Consider the following 17,133-nt stretch of genomic DNA (forward strand, 5'->3'; position numbering starts at 1 on the left):
CACCATCCAGGCTTTGACACTCTCTCTTCCCAAATCCCCAAGATCGAAGCGACTTGAAAATGAACGAAATTCAATTCCTCAATTAATTAGACAAGGCAGAATACGCTACGGCTGGCCCCTCAGCTGCCGCTATAAATTCACAATATTTGCCCCTTCACTTATCCCTCATGCCCTTCCCAATTCCCAGGAAATCTCCTTGATGGCAACCTCATCCCCAGCCTTCTCATCATAGTCGTACCACTCACCCTCAAGGAGGTCGATGCCTGTGAATGGCGTCGAAGATTCAATACCCTTCGCTTCCCAATCGCCCTATCCACAATGTTAGCAGGAACCTCCAGGGTCAAGAGAGAAAGAAACAGATAAAGACAAGACAAACATCAGGCTTAAACTCCGTAAACTCCAACCCACGACACTCGATGTCGATAATCTTCTGGCCCTTACGCTTGTCGTCGGCTTCGTAGGCTTTCGGGCTGGTCAGTATGGACGCGGAATGGGTTCTCTAATCGTATCACACAAGTTAGTTACCACAACGCCCCAAGGTACTCATCATCTCATAAAGCATCAGTATGTGGGTGGTGTCGACGGACGAACCTGGCAAAGCTTGCATTTCCAGACAAAGTTTGCCTCGCCTCGACTTCCTGGGATTTCATGTTGTTCCTACTTTCCCAGTTAGGATGGGATACTCTATAGGCATGGATAATAAGACGGGATGCAACATACAAAGCGGTTGAAGCTCACCCAGTTCGGGTGCGTCTCGCGACAGGAGGTGCATTGCACCTTGAAGGTGAAAAAGTAGGGTTCATCCTCCGTGTCCTTAGGACGGAGGTCGGTGACTCTGTGTCCATTTTAGCATTCGTTTGATGAACACGTGAATACTTAGAGGTCGTGGTGAAGTATCCAATGCGGGGAAATTCCTGGCGAGTGATATTCGAGCTGCAGGAGGCTTATTGGAAGTGTCTGGTTTGTCTGAAGGCAGGCTTACCCTGACAGTTCGGCAGAGAGGATTAGAGAAAGCATTTTTTCTGGCTACGTAGGCGTCTCTAACTTTATGGATGAGATGCGGACTCAAAGCGTGCAAGTGGAAGTTCGGAGCGGGGCAGATGAAGCTTTTCGGTGGTCCAACCGTCGACACAACAACCACCGTACATTTTAATCCGACTCCTTACAAATCGAGGCATGCGAGGCAGGTATATAATCGTTTTTAACTATTTTTCGCATTTGAACTCATTGAAATCTAGGTATATATTGTGAAACGCCAGAAATGCTCATCATAGATCATCCAAGAAACAGAGGCTATGAACCGCAACCGAAAGTGTATATACATGAGGGATAGATTCGACGACAAACTCTACCTGTCTTCCGTCACAGGCGGCTCTGTTGGTCTTGGCCGAGTGGTTTCGTTGAAAAAGAGCCAAAGTATGCATTGAGCGCATCAACAGTGCCGTTCCCTTCGGTTAACTGGACAGTGCAAGCAACGTGGCTGTCGGGGCGGGTAACAACAATCCCCCCCTTGGTCGGGTCGAATCCAAGCTTCTCATGAGCGGCGTAGGTAGCAGTAGGAACTCTGACATCAGGAATATCATCAGCGTAGATGTGATAACGGTAGTCACGGAGAATCTGTGGCACCGAGCTCATATCGATATCATTCTTCTTCTCAGCATAGATCAGGCAAATAGTAAACAGCTTGGAGTGAGGAGCGTGACGCTCGAAGTAAGAAACTTCACCAATATCGGATCTGCGGTATGCAGAGAGGAAAGAGCGCTCTTTCTCCAGGTTCGCGGCAAGGTCGGCGATAGCTTTGTTGCTCTTTGACTGCCTACCAGCGAAGATGAAGATGCGGAACGCGCCGTTAGCCGGAACTTCCTGCTCGAGATGCACAAAGTTGGAGTCCGCAAGGCGTGTGACGGTCGACGGCGGGAACGCTTTTCCCGTAACCAAGTTTACACCAGGGACGCTGAACAAAGCAGACTGCGCAGGATGGCTGGCATCCCAGTTGAAGATGTTGGGCAGGTACGCAACACCGTAGCCACTCGTGAATTCGCAAGAGTCTTTAAAGGTCTTAACGAAGGGATCTTCTTCCACGCTACGAGCGGAATCGGCGTTACTAGCCGAGCCAACTTCGCCCGCGCTAGGGCGGCGTTTCGAGAACAGCGCTGCGTATTTGTTGTCAAAGTCGAGGAGAGTCTCAGCGATATTCTTACGCTCAGTCTCGTAGGTGCTCAGAATCGAACGCTTGGCCAACCCACTTTCGACAGCGTGAAGCTTCCAGGCCATGTTAAGTGCGTCGTGGAAGGCAGTATTCATACCCTGACCGGCCTTGGGCTATAAGAAGAATCAGCAGCTGGTTCCGCAAAAATGCTATCTCATCACGGGGAGTGAAAGAGGGCTTACGCTATGTGTGTGGCACGCGTCACCTCCCATAAAGATGCGCTCATCCAGTGTGTACCGCTCGGCGATACCCTGTCCAATGGGGTAGACAGAGTACCACTCTACCCGATCCCATACCAGGTAGTACGGCGTGAGAATCTTCTTCGCAACCGCCTGGACCTCTTCGGCCGTAGCCGTCTTCCTCGGGCTGAAGTCAGGGTCTGTGGAGGAGGCGATCTGGACATAAAGACGGACCATGTTGTCCTCGCGAGGGATAACCATGATCGAACCGGCATCGGAGTGGATGGTACATTTTGTCTACATTGTGAACATAAGTTAGTTAGATCAAAATGCAGATCAAAATGCAGATCAAAGAGGGCCACCTCAGAAAAAGGCAGCCAGTTATACATACTTTAATGTCGGGGAAGTCTGTCCTTACGACACCGTCCATAACACCCCACACGTAGGAGATAGGATCCTTGTGATGAATCTGGATACCGAGCTGTTCCCGGACAAAACTGCGCGCACCCTCACCGCTGAACAGGTACTTTGCGCGAACAGTCTCGATCACATTCGTGTCCAGGCACTTCAACTGAACCTGGACCGGATATGTCTCATCAACACCATCGTTGTTGAATCCAGCAATCGTCCAGGGTCTTTCGACCGTTGTACCTGCCTTCTTAATCTCATCCAGGAAAGCAGTTTCAATTCTACCCTGGTGAACCAGCGTCGTGAAGGGGTATCTTGTATCGATAAACCGGGGACAGCTGGGCCAGTTGCCGGTACGCTGGATACCGCTTCCGTCAGGGCGAGGGTCCCAGAAAGAAACGTCGTACACCTTAGCGGGGTCATAGGACATTATCTTGCGCTTCAGGCCGAGGTTGCGAAGGATCTCGGTGGATCGGGGCTGGATACCATCGGCACGACCAGTCGCAGTAGGCACCGGCCTGTTGTCGATGTGCTTCACTTTGTAGCCCCAGCGGGACAAGCAGAGCGACAGGAGGATGCCAACAGGGCCAGCGCCCACGATGACAATGTCATACTTTTTTGGATAACTGTCGTTCGTCATTATGGTGGGGACAGCGATGGAATACCCGGATATGGAATCGATACAGAAGTGACCACCGACAGCTAATCTTCGCAGTATACGGGCAAAGAAAAGGAGGGATACCTTCTAGTACCGCCGGGCTCAAGTGATGAATGAGAAGACAGAGGAGGAATGCTGGCCATCATCAGCCTGGGCTTGAGCACGCTCATATACCATGATTGTTGGTGGATGGGGAACAGAAGCCCAACGGAGGGCCACAACGGCAGTCATCTCGGCTGGATCGTGGGGACACAGAAAGGTCGAGGTGGTCCCGTGAGCGCCGGCCAGGTGCAACAACGCCCACTTACAGTGAACGAGGGCAAACTTGGGGGGTTGTTGCTGCCTGGGTCTGCGGGGGGAAGGCAATGCCGGTACACTTTCCGGGCCTCTCCAAGGGCGGCGGCTATGCAGTCGGCAAGTGGGGATCCACCACGTGATCCGAGCGTCGGCAGCATTTCCCGGGATTTGCAAGCAGTTCGCACTTGCATTGCGCCGCCTGTGATTGGCTCGCTGTGATGTCGATTCCTCAGCCATGGCGCGAAGCGTCCACGGGAAACCACAACCGCACAAGCTGAACATAGACTTGCGATTTCAGCTGTTGCTCCAAATCCTTTTGCTCCAGCGACAAATCGACATTCTAAACGACTCTGTCGATTCTATCGTATCTCATACGATTCCCAGATACTACTCAGGAGTATCGTTCGCCAAACACAGCGTTCGTCAGTGACAGTACTCCCCCCCTGGAACCTCCTGGCTCGAACCGACGATGAAGTAGATCCCGGAACCCAGCATTGTATCTTCACTTTCAAATAGATTCCGAGATTCCACCCGCCAAGCTTCCCGTCATCCCCATTGCCGTGCTTAATCCCTTGTTCCCGACAACGGACAGCTCCCCGAGAGCCCACGGCACTCCCCCAGTACACCTCGGAAACTCCACCACAGCTGCGGCCAATGATCAGAACCTCTACGATGTCAATCTGCTAAATCCCATTCCGCGGGGACCAGACTTCGGCTTTTCGTCTCAATTGTAGAGGAATTAGGGGCTAAACACCCTCATAGCCCGTCCAGCAGCGTCGTCCATACCACCGAGACAAGAGCCAGAGATTATCCACGGGCTCGAGGGGCATCTATCCAAGGTATGTAAATGTAGCATGTAGCATTATCTTAGTAGGCCAGGCCAAGCACGACGGTCGAGAGCTCGATAGCCTAAGGCAGCCCCAAGTGTTTCCGGCAGCCGAGTTGAGTGCCTTGCAGCCTCACGCGCTGTGATCTGTTCTGTTACTCACACAGAGATGCTTCCTACATCGCTGCAGGCCCCATTGCTCAATTACTTCCTACAACTGCGCCTAACGTTCCGGATGGAAAGGACAGGAACCAACTACTTGCCGTCCATTGGCTATGGCAATTCCTTCAATCACCATTGTCTAGCCCTTCTCTATTCACTCCTTCTCTCAGATATGAGGGTCTTATTGTTACAATCCAATCCTTTTGTTATTAAGGCCGATTGTCTCAATAGAAAATTTTGTGTCAATAGAAAAGAAACCAAAGGCATTGTTGCCTATTGTTCATTGTTGCATTTATAGAGAGAATAGGTGATTACTACATCTTTCTGCATATTCACCTCACAAACTACTCCCGCCATGCATCTTGCCCCGGCATAATGCTTCCTCAGCAAAGTGAACCTGATTCTACAACAATACAACAATAGAACAATAGAATAGATTCGTGGATATCCTCAATCAACAATAGATACTCGAATTTTCACAGCCTCGAGTATATCAGGAGATACGGCCCTTGTAGGCTTTGGTAAATGCATCATCCACTTCTCTCGTTCATCCCAACCTGTGTATCTACAAGTCCTAAACATCGTTCAAGATCAAGCCCTTTCCAGAGATACAGTATCCCGAACTTATCCTGCCAAAGCAACGTTACCGCCAACATGAACTCCGAAACTTGCGAGGTTCCCATCATGCTCGACCTTGAGTAAGTGAGCCCTAAGCAGCGTTTCGCCATATTGACGGTGGACATAGGGGCATGAACTATGAGGATATCGCCAAGCTCAACCCCTTCTATGAGGAGTACAAGACTTTCTGGGATGTTCCTCGCGATACATCCGAATGCTCCTTCTGCTCGGACGGCTTGTCCAGCTCTTCCTCGCTGCCGTCGCTCGGCTCTGGTTCCAATCTTTCCTCTCTGCCGTTTGATGCGGCGACGTCTCCTTCATTCCGCATCAAAAATCATGAGGACAGCCTGCACCCTGAAAGTCCTAACGTGACTTTCCACGGTGGTGGCCATTGCAAACCTACCTATGACGAATGCCACGACCACGAATCGAGCCAAATTGCAATCCTCGACGATGATGGTATCAAAAGGCCGCTTTCTACCCTGCGTGAATGCACTGAGCTCCAGGAGTCGGACGTCGTTCCGCTTGACGACCCCGTTGAGCGTGCCCTCGGCTGGACAAGGTCTTCACACAAGCAGCTGTTTGGCGCGAATGGCTGGCTTGGTTGTACTGCCGACGTTCCATTAAAGAACAAACCAAAGCATAAGAGTTTCATTCCCAAAGGACTCGGGAAGAAGCTCAAACAGCATGTTGAAGAAATAGTAAGTCAATCGTTCTTGCGTCGTCCCTCTGTTCGGTCTCTAACATGGCCAGGCGGTTGACATGGCAAAAGCACATCCGATCCCGTTCTATGCGCATCGGCAGCCGAAGGTCCTCCCCAAGTCAACCGTTGCCATCTCCTTGGATCCCACCGCACAGGCCAAGCTGTATTCCGAGATGGAAGTGATGATCTGTGTCAGCGCGAACAAGTTCCTCCTTGATCAGTACCAGGTCGGCCGCGTATCAAAGGAGTCGATCAAGAAGGTCAACAACTTCTGGGGCTCAAAAAATAGGCCAGAAGTAGTGGAGTTCCAATACGACCAAGCCACCCAGCGCCAGCTGATTCTATCCAACATCCGAACTCTTCAGTTCAACGGAGAGAGTTCAACGAACCCAGTCCTTTTGCATTCGAACCTCCAAAACTGGAAGGCCGTTGTCAAGGAGATGAGTGTCCGCACATTTTGTGCTCCAGATAGCGTCATTCGTAAACACATGCATGACATCCAGAAGTTGCTTGACATGCTAGGTGCGCCGATAGGCACCTTCCTGGCATTCGAAGAGCTGCAGATGCGAACCCTAGCCTTTCTGAAGGAACAGCGAGCAAGGAATTACCTTGCGGAAGGTGGACGCCGCATGTCTTCGATAACAAGCCTCTCATCCCATTAAATCCGCAAAATAGCTGTAAATAACAACCGATAATCATGTAGAGTTAGCAAGCAGTGTACATTTTCTCTTTCTCCTCAATCAATCTGCATTTGCCTTCTTGTCTTTGCCCTTCTCGAAGAGAAAGTGCTTTCTCCTTACCTTTACCTCAATCAATCCATCTCATTAGGTCTTGACCCTCATTGAGCTGCAGCAGCTTCGGCAGAATAAATTTCAAGCTCATTGCATCTCATCAGGCAATATCCGTCGCCTGCGACAAGAGAATGTCGGAGACGGAGGAGCCCCTTGGCTGTTTGTTGAGAGGCCTGCACGTGGGACGACGTCATAGGCTCACGCGCTGGATCGACAGCAACAGAACAGTGTTCAGTCAAGCGGCGGCCTACATTTCTCAAGGCTTCCAGCTTCATTTTTCTTCCAATGTGACGTGCAACTCTTCTCTCTTGACCGTACTTTATCGAATTACTCTCTACTCGGGATATTTTGAGCTTTCGAACCGCTGTTCTTGCCGGTCCCATGTTCTCCCCTACTGACCGAACAGCTTGAGACTTGAAGGCTGCAGCCCAGGCTTCCGTGGCGCCTCGACCATGATGACTTTCTGCCTCGACTGATCCATTTAGCTGCATTTTTCTTCAGCTTTCTGTTACTCGCTTTTGGTGAAATTCACTGCACTCCAGCCATGGCTGGTCCCCTGCATACATACGGCCCGACGTGTCTCCTCGCTGATGACGACCCGGATCTCTCTCCCTGGCGCTCTTTAGACCAACCACCCAAGCCGCGCCCACAGTTCTTCTACACCTCATCTCTCCCCATAGACGACCCTCTGAGTTCCCTACCCCCTCCCCCTAGCGGTCAAGCGCATATAGACGAGCGAGTCCCACCCCAGCCATTCTCGGTGAGAGACCAGATCGCCTTGGAAGAGGCATGGTTGTCTATTCAGCGCGCGAAAAGGCAACAGGATGCTGTAAATTCGGGAAACCGTCACGTCGATTTAGTGGATACCAACACCGGGGTGGCCGTTGCTACCGGGGAGGCGGAGAGTTTGTCAGGCAGCCGCCAAAGAAAAAGCCTAGTCGGGAGTCAGCGAGGCCGACGTGACGAGATTGTTCCCGGCTCACGTATTCGGACGCCGGCTCAAGCAGAACACAAGGACCGCAGCTCGTTAGAGTGGTCCAGTGATCGGTCAACGTTTGATAGCGGCGCGGGAGAGAGCCGCACTTTCGGCAGCCACCTTTATCGCAAACGAGAGGTCTCTCCTAGCGGTAACGTAAAAAGCGTACGGCGGAAAGTCAGCGGGTTTCACAGCGATGATCCAAGTTCTGATTTGGGAGGAAGCGTGGGCTCCCATGGCCATCACTCGCGCGACGCGAGCATTAGTGGATCACCTTTTATAAGAGCTTCTGCTACTCAATCATCTACACTTTTATCTCAATCTCTTGAGTCCCTTTCGGTGAAAGACGAGGCCGAGGAACTCCGTCCTGAGCATCAAGTCACCAGCGAAAGTCATGCCACTTCGAAACCTTCGGGGTTAAGAACAAACACCTATCAAGAGCAGTCGCCAGACGGATCAGTTGTGCACGCTGACGACGATAAGGGGAAGGATGATGTCCAGTCCAAAATCGCAGTGGGTGTCTCGCGACTCCATTTAGTCGAGTTGCCAAATCTAAAGGTACCATTCCTCTTCAGTCCACAGCTAGAGATACTTATACCTCGTAGATGAAACCGATATATTGGAGCCCCCTACACGATATATCCAATGTGCTTCGCGCAACATGGTTCTACAAGAACACGATGTTGCCAGTAGAAACTGACCTCGCTAATCGACTCGAAGATGGCTATGTCTATATGAAGCCGTGGACTGAAACATGGCAAGACGAGCTGAATAGCTGCGTGGAGAATGGAGCAGAGGCCGAAATGAAGATCGTGTACCGACTATGGCCAAATGAGGACCCTGTACAACCCAACATGAACGCGAATCCTCAATCCGTCGATGCTCACAGCAGCGAATCCGCGGAATTCACCGACAACCGAGCTGCTGGCAGCTCACCTGCGCACACCGTTACCATCAAACCTTATATGACCTCAAGTGTCATCTATGCCGATGGAAAGAATGCGCAAATACTTCGGCCCAGCTTGCTCCCATCAGCGTCACGAGGAAGGAAGCCACTTAACGCCATACGCAAGGGGCGCCAAATTGGTATACCTGTTGTTCGCGGTTTCAGCCGACGTGCTTGGGAGCAACTACATCCGTCCAAGCCTAGCCCTGTGGATGTGCGGAACTACCTTCGCGGAGCTCAAGCCAAAACAATGGCACCAGGGGGGAGCGGCGAGTTCTGTTACGCCTGTGCCATGGAGGAGTCACGCCCCACCCCAACTGACCTCATATTCGTCATCCACGGTATCGGGCAAAAACTGTCTGAGCGTATGGAGAGCTTCCATTTCACGCACGCCATAAACGCTTTTCGGAGGCAGGTCAATGTGGAACTTAATAGCGAAGAAGTATGGCCACACGTGCGCGAGAACCATGGAGGCATCATGGTACTACCAATCAACTGGCGCTCGACCTTATCCTTAGAAGATGCAAACCTTGAATCACAAGTGACGGATGATCCAGCCACAAACAGCTTCACTTTGAAGGACATCACCCCGGAGACAATACCAGCCGTCCGATCTTTGATAAGCGACGTCATCCTTGACATTCCATATTACCTATCGCACCACAAGCCTAAGATGATCGAAGCTGTCGTCAAAGAAGCGAACCGAGTCTTCCGTCTCTGGTGCGAGAACAATCCGGGGTTCCAGCAAAACGGACGCGTACATTTGCTTGCGCACTCCCTGGGAAGCGCAATGACAGTGGATATTTTAAGCCAGCAACCAACGAAGATTCCACACTTTGATTTCTCCAATGTCAGCCTTCACACGGACATATTCGAGTTTGATACAAAGAATCTCTTCATCTGTGGAAGCCCAGTGGGCTTATTTCTGTTCATCAACAAAGGTGCGATACACCCACCACCTGGAGCGCACGTTGAGCCTAATCTCACTTCACTGTAGCAAACCTTTCACCTCGAAAAGGGCGTGATAAACCAGGCTCTGATGGGGACGATCGACTTCGAGGTGTAGCAAGCGAGGCAAATACTTACGGCTGCTTGGCTGTCGATAACCTCTACAATATCATGCACACCACAGACCGTAAGAGCTTGTCCCGCAACCTCCCAGACACTAACTGAACGTGCTAGCCATTGCGTACCGCGTCAACGCTGCCGTTGACAGTGACTTGGCAAACTCGCTGAAACCCGCTGCCATTCCGAGCTCCTCGGCATCGATATGGCGATCCTTCGGAGGCGCCTTCCGCTGGGGCCCATCCACGATTTCCGCCCCAGAAAGACCCTCACTAATCACAAAACTCCCCTCCAATGTAGAACTCGAAACGCACGATTTCACCCGAGAAGAGATAGCAGAAAAACGCATGCTCCTCCTTAACGATAACGGACAAATCGACTATTTCCTATCCGGGGGCGGTGGTCCACTGAACATCCAGTACCTCAACATGCTGAGTGCGCATAGCAGTTACTGGATACTTGCGGATTTTATTCGATTTATTGTTATTGAGGTTGCCCGCAAGCAGAGCCGCGATGCAGTTTTACCGGCGTTTAGGGCTGAAAAGAAGAAGGGGTGGAAGTATCATAAAGGCTGATAGATCCGATAGACCTCCTTGTCTTTGCCTGGGGTTCGTTGACAGAGTTGCAGCTGGTAAATACCTGTCTGTGAATCATGTTATCACTGTATTACTACCAGATGCCTCTATAGCAGGCATGATACCCATATTGTCAGCCTCACTAATACATGCTTTTATCGACACGCGTAGATCATACAATGTGCGCCTTGAGAGGACTGTGCTCTGGCAGATCTCGCAAGTAGGATGGTCAAGGCTGCATTTCCGACAGCCCTTGAAGCAGGCGTCGCGCGATCTGCGTCGCAATGATATTGTGATGAGGGCTCGAGATGTACGGATCCACCCGGAGTCGAGTCACTGTAGTTGAAGCTCTGGTGGCGCGTGCTTTGAAATCGTATTCTGACAAATATCATATATTCTGGGATAAACCGCCCAATCAGCAGACCAATGGCCCGGGACGCCAGCGACTACAATTGTCCGATCGTTCTTCGCATTCTTTTCAGCGTGACAGAGGCATCAGGTAACGTTTCGGTACGTCGGTCCTCGCCATCCCTAGATCGTCAAGGGAAGGATACAAGGAGAATCAATGAATAGAATCCATGGATGGAATGCAGACGCACCTTGTCCTGCTAGCGTCCACTATTGTGCGGGGAAAAGATATTTGATGCCCTGGTTATCATATCATATTGACTGAAGATATTCAGAAATAGTCATCCCCACCTCTTCCTCAATTTTCTGATGCTACATCCACTGGTATTCGAGTCGGTGGCATCGCAACCCTCCGCACACCCCGACATGCCTCGGTTATTGCTGGGCCGTCGGTATAGCCCGCCACGAGAGAAACGAGGGGAAACCACGCGTCAGGCAAGGATTCAAGGTTCTTACCTAGTATAGCATGGTGTTACTACGGCCTAGTATGCTTTGTGCAGAGTACAGCTTCTCTTTAATTGGCCAATTGATATGCGCCTTTCGTCTTAGATCGCTGCTTCTTTCCAAGCCATCTTTGAGTCACTCCTTCCTCCCGATCTATATCTCCCCGCGACAGCCATTCATTTGGGTTTGTCCATACAACGGACAGCGCAGCAGAAATCCCAGTCATACGCGGATAAAACAAACAATTCTAAACTTTACCCGAGCCCAAGCTCCTCGCTCTCGCCAGTATAACATCACCGCCAAAGCAATGACAACCCCTGACTCTGACTCCGACTCCACCTACTTCCACACCCACCCGGTCACAGCCTCGATCCTCTCAGACCCCTCCTACACCCGCGTCCCCACCGTCACAAAACACCACCACGACCCATTCTTCCGCCGCGCGGGTCGCACAAACTCCGCCGTCCTGCACTGGGCATTCCTGTACCGCGCCACCCCGCACCCACCCGAGGGCCATCTCCTCCTGCACGTCGGCCACGGCGTGTGCGGGCAATCCGGGATCGCGCACGGCGGGTTCCTGGCCACGGTGATGGACGAGGTCTGCGGGAATCTGATTGACAGTGTGAAGCTGGATGAGGGGTTAGGTATGGTTACGGCTGCATTGAATGTCGGGTATAAGAGGGCCGTTATGGTGGAGGGGTTTGACTTGGAGACTGGGGAGGGGATTGGGAGTGGGGAGGGGAACGTGATAATTGCGACGGCGAGGTTGGATAGGGTGGAGGGGAGGAAGGTGTTTATTGAGGCGGTCATTCGGGATGAAAAGGGGGAGGTTTGTACCACTGCCCAGGCGATTTTCGTGAAGAAGAAGCCTGCTTTATAGAGGGTTATAGATAGACCTGTTTCGTGAATTGATGATGTATTTTCATTCAGTGAGATGGTATAGATGGGAACGTCCATTAGTTCCCTGTTCTGGGCGCCCTGTACTGTACAGTATACCATGTTCATCCGGTCTCCTCGTCATCGCTGCAAACCAGTAGAATCAAGCAGACAAAGCCAATGACCGGACAGTGGAATCGGACCCGTACGCCTCAATGCGGTATATAAAAAGAGGACAAATCGAAGGAAGCCAAGGAATAAGATAGGTAAAAGTCGTACAGATGGTTTTCTTCCTGCCAAGGGCACTTCTCGCTGGAAACGGCTATCCTCATGCTGCTCCAAAATCGGCGGCCTTGCCTTGCACCAACAACCCAACAATCAGACCAAACAGCCCCAAGACTGAGCTGAAAATTTCGATGACGAGAATCTTGACGAACCTGTGGGTGGCTGTTAGTCATCGCTCAAGAATTGCACTACGGGTGTGACGTACAAACTCGCATCGGCCGCGTCAGCCAGAGCTGCACCACTGCCATTGATGCCGACGGAAATACCGCAAATCAAGTTGCACGCGCCGACGGTGATGCCTCCCCAGAAGAGCGCAAAGCCGGTATAGTAACTGCTTCCGGAGAATATTTCATCGCCATCCACGAGATTGAGCTTCGAGGAAAAAACAATAGCCATGATGACACCATAGATAGCGACAACTTCGCAGAAGATAATCGAGATCAGGTTTTTCGTTCGGATTCTCGGAGCCTTTACACCACCGCCGATTATCGATGAGCCTGTTAAGAATATACCCCTGATGATGGACCGTCAGTATTCCCCAACCTCGAAGCTCGCGCACTAGGGGTATTACCATGAAGCACCGACAACCGACAATCCAATGCACATTGCGATACCAAGATTCGCCCAAGCGTACGGGGAAACAGACTCAAGGAATTGGCCGACCTATACCCGGTTAGGAGGGATGTTCCCTAGCGTGGTTGAGAACGAGGATGCCATACATTGAATGCTTCACCTTCTCCATGGAAAAGCATATCTGACCGAGTCGATTAGCGCGTGTTCCCGAGGTGTTGGGGAGCCTGCTTACATCCTCCTATCACCAGGAGTGCCACGGTTGCGAGACCGCCGGGATAAGCGAGACCCATGATGACCCCCAACCCGGTTGACAGCCGCTTAGCTGGAGGATATCAATATCAAGTCGCAAGGTCTCGAAGCACTGGCAAAGACGTTGAAAGAAATGGCCAAAGACCGTTTGTCGGAGCTCTGTTCTGTGATCAGGTTGAGCCGGAAACCAACAAGTCGCAGGTGGAAGTCGGGCCGCAATTAATCCGCGGGGCGGCGAAGGAGATCTGTGGGACTATGAACTCCCAGGCCGTTGCCTGGATCTCCAGACCAATCCATTGAACTAGAGCTTCCTCCTCCATCAACCTTCCAAACACCTCGCGCCCCATTGATCCTTTCGCAGTCTCTTTAGGCTGCTCTTTACTGTCTTTCTTCTCCCTCCTTTCTCTGTTGATCCGTTTTCCATGACCCTACGTTTTTAATACTCCCATCTCCTATTCCACTGCTCTCCCACCGCCCTCCCTCCCCTATTCATAATCCACTCTCCTTGTCACCATGGCTGCAGCTTCCGGGGTGGGGTCGTATTCGAACCCTCTGAAGAAATTCAAGTACGTTCAATCGACACAGTTACGAACCTAAGGGCGAAACTGACTCGAGCCCAGGCTGGTCTTTCTCGGCGAACAAAGTGGTACGGATACACTCGGCTCACTCGAATTAACCAGACGCACATCATCCTGATATAATATGCAGTGGGGAAGACTAGTTTAATCACTAGGTTCATGTACGATTCATTCGACAACACATACCAAGCGACAATCGGAATTGACTTCTTGTCAAAGGTGAGTCTTCGCCCCACTCCCAACGCCAACTCGATGACCTCCGTTCGAGGATGCTAAGACACTGTTGCTCAAGACCATGTACCTTGAAGACCGAACCGTGCGACTTCAACTCTGGGATACAGCCGGCCAAGAGCGATTCCGATCTCTAATTCCCTCCTACATTCGCGACTCCAGTGTAGCAGTTGTGGTGTACGATATCTCAAACGCCAAATCCTTCCAAAACACCCGGAAATGGATTGACGACGTGAGAGGCGAGCGTGGTAACGATGTCATCATCGTCTTGGTGGGCAACAAGACCGATTTGAGCGACAAGCGGGAAGTGACTACCGCACAGGGAGAGGAGGAAGCGAAGAAGAACGGTTTAATGTTTATTGAGACAAGTGCAAAGGTCGGCCATAATGTCAAGCAGCTGTTTAGGAGGATAGCGCAGGCTTTGCCAGGAATGGATGGCGAGAGTAACCGAGGGGAAAGCCAGAGTTCGTTCCAACACACTCCCTTAGATTATTAATGGTGACTGACAGCGGCATCACAGTGATTGATGTGAATATCCAGCCCAAGGAAACGACGAGCAACGAAGGATGCGCCTGCTGATGTGCTTTGGCTCTCTACCTGCTCGTTATAATCCACCTATTTTCACGGCACCACTCGGATCTCAATGATGATGATGCTCGAGCTTGTTTATAATATCTGTCATTCTTAAGATGTACATTTTCCTTGTTCATCAGTTGACTAGCGAGCCTAGATCAATGCTGTTTCTCGAAATGATCGCTCATTCCTTTTGCGCTTGCTTCCGACGGTTTGAAAGTTTATCGGGGAATCAGGCGTTCCGCTCACACTCAGATCTCGGTGGTTCGTTCTTGGGCTTGTGTTCCTCAGTGGTTTGGCTGCTTTATCTTGCTCGATATACCAATCGGTCTTCGCTCCAGAGGCTTTCACTGTCTCCCGTAAACCCCAAATTGTGCTCACCAGGCACAATCATTTCCTGGCGGTAGAAATATAAGTAGCGCTTCATTCTCTTACATTCTATGAATCTCTCCATTCTGCCTATCCCCCAACTCCATGGCACGGGTCTCTCTCCCTCCCCCGTTCCAAGGGAAAATCGACGTTGACAAAGAACGCGTGGTGCCTAGAAGCTCCAGCGAAGATTCCATTCAAAAGTGCGACTCCGCGACAGATCAAGAATCCAGCGTTCGAAATTCAGGTGGCTTGGTGAGAATGACCCACTACGGGGAGGCGCTACAGCTTGGAGCATCGTATCCCATTTAGAAGTGAATACTACCAAAGGCTTGGTTTTTCCAGTCAAGAAGAAGGGATGATGACAGACGAAAAGGAAGAGGCAGCTAATATGTCTTTCGCAATTGCCCAGCCTTCCCAAACGAGGGTCATCACACGACATGGTGGTTGAGGGTGCAGTGATGACGAAACAAAAGGGCAACGATCGCCCGCCACGGAGCGACCGGAGGGCCGCACCCCTGTGTAAGCGCCCATCATTGGGCTTCGCCAACCTCAGCCTGTTTTTCTTCCTCCAGCACTCCCTCTTCCATTGTCCTCCGACTGCTCCCCTTGAATTCCGCTCCTCTTCTTCCACCGTTTCGGGCCCAATCTTTCGATATCCCTTCTGGCGATATCAAGATGGGTTTGTCGACCCGTTATCTCCGCATTCCGCGGCCAGAGGTATGTTCTTGGTTCCTTCTCCCCATCGTCCCAGCTTGGTCGCTTATGGGTTGTTACCCCGACGACGGGGGTGTTCTTCACGATAATAGACTTTTCTCTACGTGATGAGCCTGCAAACAGGCGCCTCTCTGATTACCTTGTCGCTACTTCTCAATAAAATAAGCGGTCTCTATGGCTTGCTCGCCTTGTTGACCGGCTACCACCTGTCACCCGTTCAACTATCCATGTACCTCTACTCACTCATTGCGCTCGTTCTTACGGTGTCCCTGTTTCCACACATCCGAAAGCAATCTCCATTACAGTGCCTTGCGCTGGCTTGGTTATATGTCTTCGACAGCGTCATTAACGCGGCTTACACTGTCGCTTTCGGTGTGACGTGGTTTCTCGTCATCGCCCAACACTCGGACGATGGAAAGGCTTCCGGTCCTGGAAGCTCAACAATGGGCCAGACAGCGGGATTCACCGGCTCTCAGTACAACTCCGCCAATATGAAAACAGGGAATTATCACGAGTCGAGGAATGCGGACAAACTTGGCAATGCGGTTACTCAACCCGAGAGTTTCCAGAGTATCCTCTTCATCTGTGCCCTATGGTCCATTCGCCTATACTTCGTGTTTGTGATGCTCGCCTTTGCTCGCCAGGCGCTCCGACTATACGCTACGGTGCCTCGACACACTCAGCTACCGACGCATAGCCGTAATCCCTCTATTGCCAGTGTGGCCAGCGTTGCCGATATCGACCGCGAGCCGTTCTCGCCATACAGCCCGGATGGTCAGGGCTGGAAAGGAAAACTGGGCCGTCTTATGATCAGTGTCGGCAGAAACTACTGGTTTGGCGAAGAGGATGATGGGAATTGGGTGAACATGGACCATCGATTCCGCGCTCCCGGGGCCACCCCCGGAGCTACCCCCGAACTTCCCGGTCCCATTGAACGCGAACGGCGGCGACGATCGGGCACCGGACCACCTGCCCCTTCGCAGGCGGCCGTTCAAGCGGCTTCCTTGCAACAGCCAGCACGTGAACCAACTCCTCGCTTAACGGTGAAGGTCCACGACTGGGCTGAAACCCGATAGCCGGAACGCCTCCCACTTGCTCCTGTCTGCGTATTGGATCTTACATTTCCACTTGACGGTTTCCGACTGCATGAATCTGGACTTTCCCGTATTTCCGCGTTCCTGCCACCTACACTGCATACTTGGGTTTCGATTTGGTTAATATATACCGTGATGATATACATGGCCCGGTTATGAGTCAGGCGGGCTGTGGGCAGGCGAGGAAGAGTGCTATTGCAAATTCCCGTCTGTTCCTATGGGCGCCACTCTTGGGAAGGGGTGAGGCGTTGGGTCTCGAATTAATCTTAGTTTGCCCGGAGTCGCGGAAGCGTCATCGGTCTCGAAAGAAAAACAAGTGATTT

The 17,133-nt window shown here is 51.5% G+C and overlaps 8 protein-coding genes across 8 annotated transcripts; 5 read left to right on the forward strand and 3 right to left on the reverse strand.

The window, feature by feature from the left end:
* Nucleotides 1–53: 53 nt before the first annotated feature.
* On the reverse strand, nucleotides 54–1,111 carry BJX67DRAFT_351009 (CXXC motif containing zinc binding protein). Its single transcript, XM_071028867.1, has 5 exons — nucleotides 983–1,111; nucleotides 721–835; nucleotides 592–657; nucleotides 377–499; nucleotides 54–309 (listed from the first exon to the last, which is right to left on the reverse strand). The coding sequence occupies exons 1-5, from the start codon at nucleotides 1,015–1,017 to the stop codon at nucleotides 166–168; spliced, it is 483 nt and encodes a 160-aa protein (XP_070887045.1). The 5' UTR covers nucleotides 1,018–1,111; the 3' UTR covers nucleotides 54–165.
* Nucleotides 1,112–1,195: 84 nt separating this feature from the next.
* BJX67DRAFT_351011 (putative FAD monooxygenase) lies at nucleotides 1,196–3,818 on the reverse strand. Its single transcript, XM_071028868.1, has 3 exons — nucleotides 2,780–3,818; nucleotides 2,392–2,685; nucleotides 1,196–2,322 (listed from the first exon to the last, which is right to left on the reverse strand). Exons 1-3 carry the CDS (start codon nucleotides 3,434–3,436, stop codon nucleotides 1,363–1,365), a joined length of 1,911 nt encoding a protein of 636 aa, XP_070887046.1. The 5' UTR covers nucleotides 3,437–3,818; the 3' UTR covers nucleotides 1,196–1,362.
* A 1,575-nt stretch (nucleotides 3,819–5,393) lies between these two features.
* BJX67DRAFT_380273 (uncharacterized protein) lies at nucleotides 5,394–6,722 on the forward strand (the record flags this gene model as incomplete). The annotated part of the gene is made up of 3 exons (XM_071032760.1): nucleotides 5,394–5,437; nucleotides 5,485–6,058; nucleotides 6,111–6,722. The coding sequence occupies 3 exons, from the start codon at nucleotides 5,394–5,396 to the stop codon at nucleotides 6,720–6,722; spliced, it is 1,230 nt and encodes a 409-aa protein (XP_070887047.1).
* Nucleotides 6,723–7,090: 368 nt separating this feature from the next.
* BJX67DRAFT_60283 (DDHD family phospholipase) lies at nucleotides 7,091–10,451 on the forward strand. The gene is made up of 4 exons (XM_071035211.1): nucleotides 7,091–8,385; nucleotides 8,433–9,714; nucleotides 9,771–9,908; nucleotides 9,956–10,451. Exons 1-4 carry the CDS (start codon nucleotides 7,396–7,398, stop codon nucleotides 10,411–10,413), a joined length of 2,868 nt encoding a protein of 955 aa, XP_070887048.1. The 5' UTR covers nucleotides 7,091–7,395; the 3' UTR covers nucleotides 10,414–10,451.
* A 1,121-nt stretch (nucleotides 10,452–11,572) lies between these two features.
* Nucleotides 11,573–12,145, forward strand: BJX67DRAFT_380275 (PaaI family thioesterase; the record flags this gene model as incomplete). Its single annotated transcript, XM_071032761.1, has 1 exon — nucleotides 11,573–12,145. One exon carries the CDS (start codon nucleotides 11,573–11,575, stop codon nucleotides 12,143–12,145), a length of 573 nt encoding a protein of 190 aa, XP_070887049.1.
* Nucleotides 12,090–13,427, reverse strand: BJX67DRAFT_351027 (H(+)-transporting V0 sector ATPase subunit c''). Its single transcript, XM_071028869.1, has 5 exons — nucleotides 13,232–13,427; nucleotides 13,146–13,180; nucleotides 12,998–13,089; nucleotides 12,632–12,940; nucleotides 12,090–12,578 (listed from the first exon to the last, which is right to left on the reverse strand). The coding sequence occupies exons 1-5, from the start codon at nucleotides 13,287–13,289 to the stop codon at nucleotides 12,470–12,472; spliced, it is 603 nt and encodes a 200-aa protein (XP_070887050.1). The 5' UTR covers nucleotides 13,290–13,427; the 3' UTR covers nucleotides 12,090–12,469.
* Nucleotides 13,428–13,534: 107 nt separating this feature from the next.
* BJX67DRAFT_60305 (Rab family GTPase YPT6) lies at nucleotides 13,535–14,904 on the forward strand. The gene is made up of 5 exons (XM_071035212.1): nucleotides 13,535–13,814; nucleotides 13,869–13,894; nucleotides 13,957–14,045; nucleotides 14,119–14,521; nucleotides 14,578–14,904. The coding sequence occupies exons 1-5, from the start codon at nucleotides 13,762–13,764 to the stop codon at nucleotides 14,634–14,636; spliced, it is 630 nt and encodes a 209-aa protein (XP_070887051.1). The 5' UTR covers nucleotides 13,535–13,761; the 3' UTR covers nucleotides 14,637–14,904.
* Nucleotides 14,905–15,473: 569 nt separating this feature from the next.
* BJX67DRAFT_60307 (inositol phosphorylceramide synthase regulatory subunit KEI1) lies at nucleotides 15,474–16,879 on the forward strand. Its single transcript, XM_071035213.1, has 2 exons — nucleotides 15,474–15,719; nucleotides 15,809–16,879. The coding sequence occupies exons 1-2, from the start codon at nucleotides 15,678–15,680 to the stop codon at nucleotides 16,790–16,792; spliced, it is 1,026 nt and encodes a 341-aa protein (XP_070887052.1). The 5' UTR covers nucleotides 15,474–15,677; the 3' UTR covers nucleotides 16,793–16,879.
* The last annotated feature ends 254 nt before the right edge of the window (nucleotides 16,880–17,133 follow it).

The sequence above is a fragment of the Aspergillus lucknowensis genome (assembly GCF_044049455.1).
Source record: "Aspergillus lucknowensis strain CBS 449.75 chromosome Unknown BJX67scaffold_15, whole genome shotgun sequence".
NCBI classification, from domain to species: Eukaryota; Fungi; Ascomycota; class Eurotiomycetes; order Eurotiales; family Aspergillaceae; genus Aspergillus; species Aspergillus lucknowensis.

What these genes read in the sequence shown, in the direction of transcription:
- BJX67DRAFT_351027 (XM_071028869.1), bottom strand. Translation starts at nt 13,289, where the DNA reads ATGGGTCTCGCTTATCCCGGCGGTCTCGCAACCGTGGCACTCCTGGTG. An exon ending in ACTCCTGGTGATAGGAGGAT is followed by an intron (nt 13,181 to 13,231) that starts GTAAGCAGGCTC and finishes CGACTCGGTCAG; the next exon opens with ATATGCTTTTCCATGGAGAA. An exon ending in GAGAAGGTGAAGCATTCAAT is followed by an intron (nt 13,090 to 13,145) that starts GTATGGCATCCT and finishes AACCGGGTATAG; the next exon opens with GTCGGCCAATTCCTTGAGTC.
- BJX67DRAFT_60307 (XM_071035213.1), top strand. Translation starts at nt 15,678, where the DNA reads ATGGGTTTGTCGACCCGTTATCTCCGCATTCCGCGGCCAGAG. An exon ending in TCCGCATTCCGCGGCCAGAG is followed by an intron (nt 15,720 to 15,808) that starts GTATGTTCTTGG and finishes TCACGATAATAG; the next exon opens with ACTTTTCTCTACGTGATGAG.
- BJX67DRAFT_351011 (XM_071028868.1), bottom strand. Translation starts at nt 3,436, where the DNA reads ATGACGAACGACAGTTATCCAAAAAAGTATGACATTGTCATCGTGGGC. An exon ending in CAGACTTCCCCGACATTAAA is followed by an intron (nt 2,686 to 2,779) that starts GTATGTATAACT and finishes TTCACAATGTAG; the next exon opens with ACAAAATGTACCATCCACTC. An exon ending in ACGCGTGCCACACACATAGC is followed by an intron (nt 2,323 to 2,391) that starts GTAAGCCCTCTT and finishes TTCTTCTTATAG; the next exon opens with CCCAAGGCCGGTCAGGGTAT.
- BJX67DRAFT_60305 (XM_071035212.1), top strand. Translation starts at nt 13,762, where the DNA reads ATGGCTGCAGCTTCCGGGGTGGGGTCGTATTCGAACCCTCTGAAGAAA. An exon ending in CTTTCTCGGCGAACAAAGTG is followed by an intron (nt 13,895 to 13,956) that starts GTACGGATACAC and finishes TATAATATGCAG; the next exon opens with TGGGGAAGACTAGTTTAATC. An exon ending in GAATTGACTTCTTGTCAAAG is followed by an intron (nt 14,046 to 14,118) that starts GTGAGTCTTCGC and finishes CTGTTGCTCAAG; the next exon opens with ACCATGTACCTTGAAGACCG.
- BJX67DRAFT_351009 (XM_071028867.1), bottom strand. Translation starts at nt 1,017, where the DNA reads ATGCTTTCTCTAATCCTCTCTGCCGAACTGTCAGG. An exon ending in CTCTCTGCCGAACTGTCAGG is followed by an intron (nt 836 to 982) that starts GTAAGCCTGCCT and finishes AAATGGACACAG; the next exon opens with AGTCACCGACCTCCGTCCTA. An exon ending in GGGTGAGCTTCAACCGCTTT is followed by an intron (nt 658 to 720) that starts GTATGTTGCATC and finishes CTGGGAAAGTAG; the next exon opens with GAACAACATGAAATCCCAGG.
- BJX67DRAFT_60283 (XM_071035211.1), top strand. Translation starts at nt 7,396, where the DNA reads ATGGCTGGTCCCCTGCATACATACGGCCCGACGTGTCTCCTCGCTGAT. An exon ending in TCGAGTTGCCAAATCTAAAG is followed by an intron (nt 8,386 to 8,432) that starts GTACCATTCCTC and finishes TATACCTCGTAG; the next exon opens with ATGAAACCGATATATTGGAG. An exon ending in TATCATGCACACCACAGACC is followed by an intron (nt 9,909 to 9,955) that starts GTAAGAGCTTGT and finishes TGAACGTGCTAG; the next exon opens with CCATTGCGTACCGCGTCAAC.